This window comes from Tupaia chinensis, unplaced genomic scaffold, assembly GCF_000334495.1.
Source record: "Tupaia chinensis unplaced genomic scaffold, TupChi_1.0 Scaffold000159_1, whole genome shotgun sequence".
Classification (NCBI taxonomy): Eukaryota; Metazoa; Chordata; class Mammalia; order Scandentia; family Tupaiidae; genus Tupaia; species Tupaia belangeri.
Window position 1 is genome coordinate 198,951 of NW_006159630.1, and position 9,461 is coordinate 208,411.

The 9,461-nt window shown below is 56.5% G+C and overlaps 1 protein-coding gene across 1 annotated transcript in view; it reads right to left on the reverse strand.

The window, feature by feature from the left end:
• Positions 1-7,401: 7,401 nt before the first annotated feature.
• The window catches only part of FN3KRP (fructosamine 3 kinase related protein), a gene marked incomplete at its 5' end in the record, with an annotated part of 22,495 nt that continues 20,435 nt past the window's right edge, over positions 7,402-9,461 (reverse strand). Inside the window, 2 exon segments of the mRNA XM_014586694.1 lie at positions 7,402-8,384; positions 8,556-8,678. Coding sequence (XP_014442180.1) covers positions 8,046-8,384; positions 8,556-8,678 — 462 coding nt within the window.

Here is a 9,461-nt window from a genome sequence, read left to right on the forward strand (position 1 = left end):
GGGGTGGGGGCCCGCCTGGGGGGCTGGCCCCCGCCCCAGCCGCAGGTGCCCATCAGAGATAGCGGTTTCTCGGGGTGGCCGCCACCGCCCAGGCAGGGACGGATTACACAGCCCTGAGGTGGGGGGGAGGGAGGTGCACACAGGGTGGCCAGGCCCGCCCCAGAGAGCCCGGCCCACTCTGGCAGGCACTGCCCCCCAGTCCCCTCTTTCCCACCGCGGGGTTACTAGCAGCCCAGTTACTCAGGTGACCCCGAGATCCCAGCACCCGCTGGTCCCTCTGCAAACGCGGTGCTTCCCATGGCCAGCTAGAGAGGGGGCCGGCCCTCCCGGGCGGTGGGCGGTCAACGCGGACTTCGCGCTGCCCTGTGGGAGCACAGGAGAGGCACAGCCAGGACTTGAGCACACTGGACCATATCCTCTTGTTCTGGACGCCAGCTGAACCTCCTCTGGGCCCTAGCGCCTGCAGGACACTATCCCACTAGGAGCCCTCCAGGGACACTGCCCCTCCTGGGGGCCAGCCCTCCGGGCATCAGCCTCTGACCGCAAAGTGGACAGGAGGGGTGGGATGACACCCCCATCGGCGTGAAGCTCCGTGTGGCAAGATGCAGGTTCCCAGGCCCCAGGCTCTGTGTGGGCGCTACCTTCTCCCCCAGCTGTGTGGCCAGACCTCTCCCCAGGGTTCCCTTCTGGGGGCCTCGGCCCATATTTCAAGCCCAGAATCTAGAGAGCCGGAAGGAACCAGCCTTACTGGTCCACACCTGAGGGCAGACTTGGCCCTGCCGGTTCAGAACAGGAGTCAGAGGTGAGGGAGAGAGTGAGCAGGACTGGGAGACGAGGGAGTGAGGGAGGGAGACGGGGAGTCCCCACCATTTTAATAAGGACTGAAGAGAGCCTGAACTGAGGAGCAGGGACCTGGGCCCTGCCACCGAGGCCCCTCCCTAGAAGGGACCCAGGTAAAGCTCTGGGTCGTTCCCACTGCCCTGAGGGTGATGCAAGAAATGCGTGTGCAGAGTGGAGCCCGTGCGCGGAGTGGAGCCCATGCGGAGTGGAGCACCAGTGGAGCCCGTGTGCGGAGTGGAGCCCGTGTGCGGAGGAGTGAAACCCCGTGTGCGGAGTGGAGCCCGTGCGGAGTGGAGCCATGCGGAGTGGACTACCACAACCAAAGCTGTTACAGAGTGCACCCGATTCTGACGGGAGGGCGACAGTCGGTGTTTTCTTTAGGAAGCAATACTACTGAAAACATAATAGAAGTAATTTAAAATAGTCAACACATGAAATGCATGACTGTGACTCCAAACTGCCATTTCGCATGCTTTGTGTGTAGGATGTAAAGACCACCCACCGCCCCACCCATGGAATGTTACGCTGACACGCAAGAGGGGCCAAGCCTCCTGCAAGTCAGTACCCTCTATTTTCTGGTTGTACTGACAAACCACCAGTAAATGATTTCACCTCTTAAAGAAGGCATTTACACTTAAGAACCAAGAGAGGTGGGATTCTCTCCTTAAGAATGTTTCTAGAGCTACTAAAAAACTTGCATTTACAAAATAGTTGATAAAGATATTCCTCCGGGTTGTCCAAGAACGGAGACGGGGCCACTGACACTCATGGGGTACGGCATTGCTCAGCCTGGGCTTCCGGCCGGCCGGCTTCCTCAGAGGGTGGCTCTTCTCCATTTTCTGCAGGTCAATCTGTCGTGCCTGTCTCCCCTTCCCCCCCTTCCCTTGTGTTTGCACTTATCTGCAGTTTATCCTTCCTGCTGCCTCCTTCACTCTGCCCCCACTTCTGCAGGAGCCCCTTGGCTGAGCTGAGCTTCCTCCTGGGTATCCTGGCTGCAGACAGGGTACATGCTGGTGCCTGGCGGGCCGGGGCGCCTAGAGCCTTAGCGGATTTGAGTGGATAAACCCTCCCGCTCACCTGCTCCTCCCGCCAATGGAGGAGCTGCTGGGGGCGCCCAATAATTCTTTCTGTTTTTAAAAAGGACTTCCATGGGAACCAGCAGTTAGCGTAATGGCTATGTCGCTGGACTCCCACGTAGTCGACCGTGGTTCGTGTCCCAGACCTGGTGGCTTAAAACTCACGCCGGGCGCGTGTGCGTGCGTGCCCAAGATCCCGAGAGGAGAATGGAGGAGAAGGGATTGTGGCGTGACCATCCCCCCTGGGGGGTGATTTCTCGCTTTCTGTCTCTATGTCTCTCTCTGTCTGACTGGCGAGCGCACGCGCCCTATAGCAAAAAACCTCTCAAAAAAAAAAAAAAAGGACTTCCATAGAAAGGCAGGGACCCGAGCGGCACTGGGTAGTAATGCTCGCACTTTCAGGACCAGATAACAAGTCAGTCCCCGTGCACTCACACACAATTCCAGGCAGGAGGCCTGAGGGCCCTGCGTGGTGCGCAGGGTGTATTTCCCTGGACTCCCTGCCCCAGGGCCTGTCAGTGAGGCAGTGCAGCCCCTCAGCGCTCCGGGCTCGGTGTGGGGTGAAGGCACCTGGCTGGCCGCCTCTACTGCTGACTCTAAGCAGTCAGTTACACCCAGGACCTCCCGAGGGCCGAGCTCAGGAAGGACAGCCTGGGCCGCAACCCTGGGTTCCGGGTTCCGGGTTCCGGGTTCCGGGTTCCGAAGCCGAGAGGAGAAGAGCTTTCGTGTGAACTGTAAGTCACCACGGCATGCACACGAGTGCTGGGGCGGTGAAAGGACCTGTGAGGGCAGTCACAGGGCCGGCAGGAGGCCTTGCAGGTAAGGCCTGGGACTCCCGCAAGGGGTCTGCAGTCAGGGCCCAGACCCAGCTGCTTGAAAATCACAAGGGTGTGAGCACGTGCGTGCCCCAAATCCCAAGAAGAGAATGGGGGAGAAGGGATTGTGGTGTGGCCATCCTCCTGGGGGGTGATTTCTCATGTTTTCTATCTCTGTCTCTATTTCTCTGTGGCAAAAACCTAAGAAAAAAAGAAAAAAAAAAAAAAGAACTATTTAAGGGTTAGAGACGGGCAGGTCCCAGGACAGATGCAGGAGACAAGGCTGGTCAGAAAGCAAGGGTCCTGTTGACATTCGTGGCAGGGGCCTATTCTGTCTGGGACGAGGGCAGACCCAAGGTCGTCCCCTTCCACCAGTGCAGCTTCCATGGGGGCGCTGCTTTTCATCTGGGGCAAAGAACTCTCCTTCCACACCGGGGAGGCTCTTCCAGCCCTTCCCTCCACCTGGGGCCCTGGAGTCCTCTGCACAGCCAGACCCGCCTTGCCGCAGATGCCGACACGCCACCCTGGGGACAGAGGCAGCCCCTGCGGGACATGTCACAGCTGTCCCTTGAAATCTTGCCTCCACATCGAAATCACATCCCCCTCCATGTCCCCATCTCAGCCAGCCCAGAAAACCGCAGGACTCTATGCTGGGAAGCCCAGCCCGGTGACATGCGCTCGGTCTCAGAGGGGACAGAATAACCCACAGGAAGCAGCTCTGGGCAGAGCCAGAGGCGTGGACTGAAGACAAGACAATTTTGGCAACATAAAGTAATGAACACAAAATTAGGTACAAAGATAGATACTTCAGAATGAGCAAGCACAGCCAATCGGAAAGCTGAAACGTCTGGGTAGGACAAGCAGACAGCAAAATGGCTACATCACTGGACTCCCACGTAGTGGGTAGTGGACTCTGGTTTGAGTCCTGGACCCAGCGGCTTACTCTCATGCTAGGCGTGTGTGCGTGCGTGTCCAAGATCCCGAGAGGAGAAGGGACTGCGGCATGGCCATCCACCCTGGGTGGTGATTTCTCCCTTTCTGTCTCTCTGCCTCTCTCTGGTGAGTGTACTATAGGAAAAATCTGTTTAAAAAAAGAAGCTGGGGGCCAGCAGATGCGTAATGGTTACGTTGCTGGACTTCCACACAGTCCCCCGCAGTTCGAATCCCAGACCTGGTGGCTTAAAACTCAGGCTGGGCGTGTGCGTACACATGCCCAAAATCCCAAGAGGAGAATGGAGACAGAATTGCAGTTGGGCCATCCCCACGGGGGGCAATTTCTTGCTTTCTGTCTCTCTGGAAGCATGAAAGACCCCTCCTTGAGGACTGTGAGGTCCTGCTCCTAGCCAAGGGGCCGCAGAAGAGGGCCTGAGCTGTGATTCCCAGGAGGTTGTTGAGTATTTCCTCCAGAAGACCTTGGGCTGGCAGCAGCTGTGACCTAAACCGCCCTGGAATGGGCCATCCCCACAGGGGGCAATTTCTTGCTTTCTGTCTCTCTGGAAGCATGAAAGACCCCTCCTTGAGGACTGTGAGGTCCTGCTCCTAGCCAAGGGGCCGCAGAAGAGGGCCTGAGCTGTGATTCCCAGGAGGTTGTTGAGTATTTCCTCCAGAAGACCTTGGGCTGGCAGCAGCTGTGACCTAAACCGCCCTGGAAACTGAGCTTGTTTTTCTTTTTTTTTTTTTGGAGAGGATTTGCAATAGGGTGCGTGCGCTCGCCAGACAGACAGAGAGAGACAGAGAGATAGAAAGCGAGAAATCACCCCCCAGGGGGATGGTCACGCCACAATCCCTTCTCCTCCATTCTCCTCTCGGGATCTTGGGCACGCATGCACACGTGCCCGGCGTGAGTTTTAAGCCACCGGGTCTGGGACATGAACCGCAGTCGACTACGTGGGAGTCCAGTGACACAGCCATTACACTAACTGCTGGTTCCCAAAACTGAGCATGTTTTTAGAGAGATTTTTGCTATGGGATGCACACATTTGCTAGAGACAGAAAGCGAGAAATCACCCCCTGGGGGGATGGCCACATGGAAATCCCTTCTCCATTCTCCTTTGGGGATCTTGAGCGTTCCTGGTGTGCGTTTTAAGCTGCAGGGTCCAGGACTCAAACCATGGTTGACAGTGTGGGAGTCCATTACCACTATGCCACCTGCTAGTCCCGAAACTAAACGTGTTACAACAACAGGGGGGAACAGAGCAGCCCCACACCGTCCTGTAAAGGGTGCACCATTCTTGGCCCCCCATTGTCTGAGTAAATAAACTACAATCTCCACAAAGTGTGATCTAAGAATTACTAGGTTTGAAATTTTGCAAGCACAAATTCTCAAGTCACTGTTCTCTCTCTTCCACAAAAACTAGAATTCGGGGACTAGCAGTTGGCGTAATGGCTATGTTGCTGGACTCCCATGTAGTCAACTCTGGTTTGCGTCCCGGACCTGGTGGCTTAAACTCACGCCCTGCACGTGTGCATGCGTGCCCAAGATCCCAAGAAGAGAATAGAGGAGAAGGGATTGCGGCATGGCCATCCCCTGGGGGGTGATTTCTCACTTTCTGTCTCTCTGTCTCTCTCTGACTTCCTGGTGAGTGCACGCACCCTATAGCAAAAACCTCTCAGAAAAAAACAAAAAAACTAGAACCCTAAAGGCATTCCCAAATTCTGTGGCGAAACCCTGGCCTGTAACAGACATAAGAAGCCACGAGAGGAGTAAGCGAATCCGCTCGCTTCAGCCCAGCTCAGCACACCACTGGGTGCCTTGGACATGGGTGCTGTCCAGGCTCTGAGCCAGAGCTACCGTGGTCCCCACCAACACCATACCCAGACAGCATTCTTTGTTGTTTCAGACTTTTGCGAGCGATAGAGGACATGTGCTCACGAGACAGAAAGCGGGAAATCACCCCCCGGGGGGATGGCCACACCGCAATCCCTTCCCCTCCATTCTCCTCCTGGGATCTTGGGCACGCACGCACACGCGCTCAGCCTGAGTTTCAAGCCATTGGGTCTGGGACTCGAACCGCAGTGGACTACGTGGGAGTCCAGTGATATAACCATTACTGCATCTGGTGGTCCCCCGGCTATAATCCTAGTTACTTGCATTCTCTCCGTAATGCTCTCCAAAGTTCACAGGATAAAGGGACAAAGCAGTTCAACTGTCCAGGGGCTCGCCCTGAACCACGTTACAGGAGCCAAATCCCAGCTGGCTGGTCACAGCTGAGACCCTGGCCCAGCAGCTCCACACCAGGCTGCTGTGTGCATGTCCAAAACCCCGACAGGAGCAGAGGGAGAAAGGCTGAGGGCATGCCCACACCCACTGAGGGGTGCTCTAGTGAGCACCTGCACCCTGACAATTAACAAAATTAAAAACAGAACACTGGGGGCTGGCAGGTGGCGTGGTGGCTGAGGGCGCTGGAGTCCCACATGGCCACCGGCGGTTCCATCTTGGGCCTTGCTTTCTCACGTCCTTCCACTCCTGCTCTATCTCGGATCAAATTGAAATGAATGAATAAAGTTTAAAAAATTCTTAAAAACAAAACAAAACAAAAACACTGTATTTCAGGGCTAGCTAGTGGCATGGAAGTTAAGGCAATCGGATCCCACATGGCCAAATAAATGCATGGTTTGAGTCCCAGACCCAGCAGCTTGAAAACACACCAGGTGCATATTGGGTGCACGTGTGCCCAAAATCTGAAAAAAAGAAAGAAAGAGAATGGGGACCAGCAGGTGATGTGGTGGTTAAGGCGCTGGACACTCCCACGTGGCCGACCATGGTTCAAGTCCCAGACCTGGTGCCTTCTTTTCTCACCTTCTCTCTCTGGCCAAATTAAAAAATGAATGAATGAATGAATAATCCTTTAAAAGATAAATAACTAATTCTTATTTTAAAAAAATGGAAGAGAAGTGACTGTGGCCTGGCCGTACTCCCTGGGAGGTGGTTTCTCATGTTCTCTCTCCACCAAGTACACGTGCTCGGTAGCTAATGTAGCGCCAAGCCCGGTCCCCCAGTCAGCTGGTACAGTCTGCAGGCACCCTTGCTCTCATTTCGAAGCCCTGTGCTAGTTAAGGTTTTTGCCACAGGGCACCTGTGCTTACAGGAGAGCGGGAAGTGAGGGATCCCCCCGCCGCACCCCTTGTCCCTCAGGTCTGGGGCACAAGCACACAAGCCTGCGGGGACTCTCTCCCTTTTTATTTTTTTTGGAGAGGTTTTTGCTATAGGGTGTGTGCACTCGCCAGAGAGACAGAGACAGAGAGTGAGAAATCATCCCCCCGGGGGGATAGCCACGCTTCAATCCCTTTTCCTTTTGGGATCTTGGGCACGGACGCACACGCACCTGGGGCGTTTTAAGCCACCAGGTCCGGGACTTGAACTAGTCAATTACGAGGGAGTCCAGTGACGTTAACCATTACGCCAACTGCTGGTCTCCCCTGGTGTGATTTTAGAGCAGCCACGAGAATGGAGACGATAATGCAGCCTAACCTCCCCGCTTGGGGGTTACTTTCTCCCTGTGTGTGTGTGTGTGTGTGTGACTGTTCCAGCAAGCCACATGCCCTGTAACAAATTAAAAAACAAAATTGTTCTAAGAAACAATCATACCTATTTCCTGTCATGATACATTACAAAGATTTCTCGGCAGACAACTGAAATGCTGAATTGTGGAAAAGGAAGGGCAGTCTCCTCCAGAATTTAAACCACTGCAAGTTTACTCAAACTTTAGGCAAGGACTTCGTTAGCATTAGCATGGATGCCACACAGGGAAGACAGCTCACCACTGCAGCACTGAGGTGGGGAACACCGCGGCATGCCGGCCCAGGCTGCCGACGTGCCCAGGACACCCGAGGCTAGCAGCTTGGTCCAGAGAACACAGAGACGAGGGAATGTGCTCGATTTTGGAATCGGTCGTAAGAGACTTCTCGTGGGATGTCGTCAGGCCTAGACTCAAGTCCTCCCCACCTGGAGGGTCCCGACACAGGTGCAGGCAGAGGCAGGACGGTGCCCTTGGGGCCGCGGTGGCACACTGGCCCTCCCTGTGCACTGGACGGCCTCCCCACCAACGCGAGCTCACTCATGGTCCCTCTGCCTTGGAGAGCAGCACGGCCCGCAACCCGTCTGCTGGGGACCCCTTCCGGGGTGAAGTCTAACACACGTTCAACCTCAGAACCAGACCTTCCTCTGGGAGAGAAGCCACTTAACAGCGCAGGAAAGGAGCTACGCAGCCACACAGGCAAACCAGGAGGGCTCCGGAGGGCGGCAGGGGCCCAGCCGGGGTGCCGGCCAGACTCGCGCACCCGAAATTGCAGCCTTGGCCTCCTCAGAGGCCTCTCAACGGACAAGATCCCTCATGATCTTCAGGGAAGACCCTCGGTACCCAGACCCGAAATGGTTCCAGTGGTTCAAGTAGTGAAAAAGTTGGTACAACTTGAGGCGCCTCTCGAACCCTGGGGCCTTGGGGATCTTGCTGTGGTAGGCGGAGTAGAAGGCGCTCCCGAAGCCCCCGAACATGCCCGCGATCGCCAGCTCGTACTCCGAGTGGCCATAGAAAGAGGCTGGGTCAAAAATGACAGGCCCAGACGCGTCCTCTGCGACATTCCCACTCCAGAGGTCCCCGTGCAGTAAGGCTGGGACCACCTCCAGGTCACGGAACAGGTCAGGGATCTTGAGCTGCAGGAGGGAAACAGAAGTGGGGCCGAGGGGTCAGTGCAGGAGGACGCAGGTGTCCTCGGTGCCACGTCTCATGGCTGAGCGTGGGCAAGAGCAGGCCGGGAGCGGCGTGCTCCCGACTCGGAGGTGCTGTGCCCCCTCCACGTCAGGGCTGGGAAGGACACAGCTCACCTGCAGAGCAGACCAGAGCTCCAGGGCCTCCCGGTCCCCGGACTCCTTCTCCACCATGTCCATCTGGGGCTGGATGCGCTGCCGGGCATAGAAAGCCACCCAGTCCTTCTGCCAGTCATTCACCTGCACAGTGACAAGAGAAGAGGGAGAAAAGCACGTCAGAAAATGACAGAAATAGCAGAGGGCGGTGCCTAGAGTCCCCAAAGGGACGGCTGCAGGGCCGGTGTGGGAGGGTGGTCAGAGGAGGCTGGAGGAGGTGAGGGATGGCCACGCCCGGGGCCTCTTCACTGTCCCTCGCTCTCCCTAGTGAGTGCATGCACCCTCCAACAAATTCAGTGCGCAGAGGAACAGACCTGAACAGCGTTTCCTGTCCATGCCCCTCAGGAAACCTGCTGCCTTTCTGGTGAGAGCCACCATTCTGCCCACTCTACGCTGCTGGGCGCCAACCAGAGGAACCCCCGTGCTGAGAGCCCGGGGAGCCTGGGAGTCGGGACCCGACAGTGTGCCCTGCTAGTGCACTGTCTTCCAGAGTGTTACGTTTAAAATAAAACATTTACATTTTTTTTTAGGATGAAGTGATCCCTTATTTTCATACTTTGATGAAGAGGTTTTCAAGGGACAGTCTGCAGTGGGGATTAGTGAACAGGAGATCCAGCCTCCAGCCGCTGGCAGCTGCTCTCCTCGGGGCCATATTAGTGACCAGGCGCCCCACCCCCCAGCCGCTGGCAGCTGCTCTCCTCGGGGCCTCGGCGCCCGGCTGAGCGGTGAGGTGGAGGACGTACTTCCCTTCCTCTGCCGGCCTCCCCGCCGCGCCACGGCACCCGTGTGCTCTGCCGGCCTCCCCGCCGCGCCACGGCACCGTGTGCTCTGCCGTTTTCTGCTCACCCACATTCTATGAAGACAACG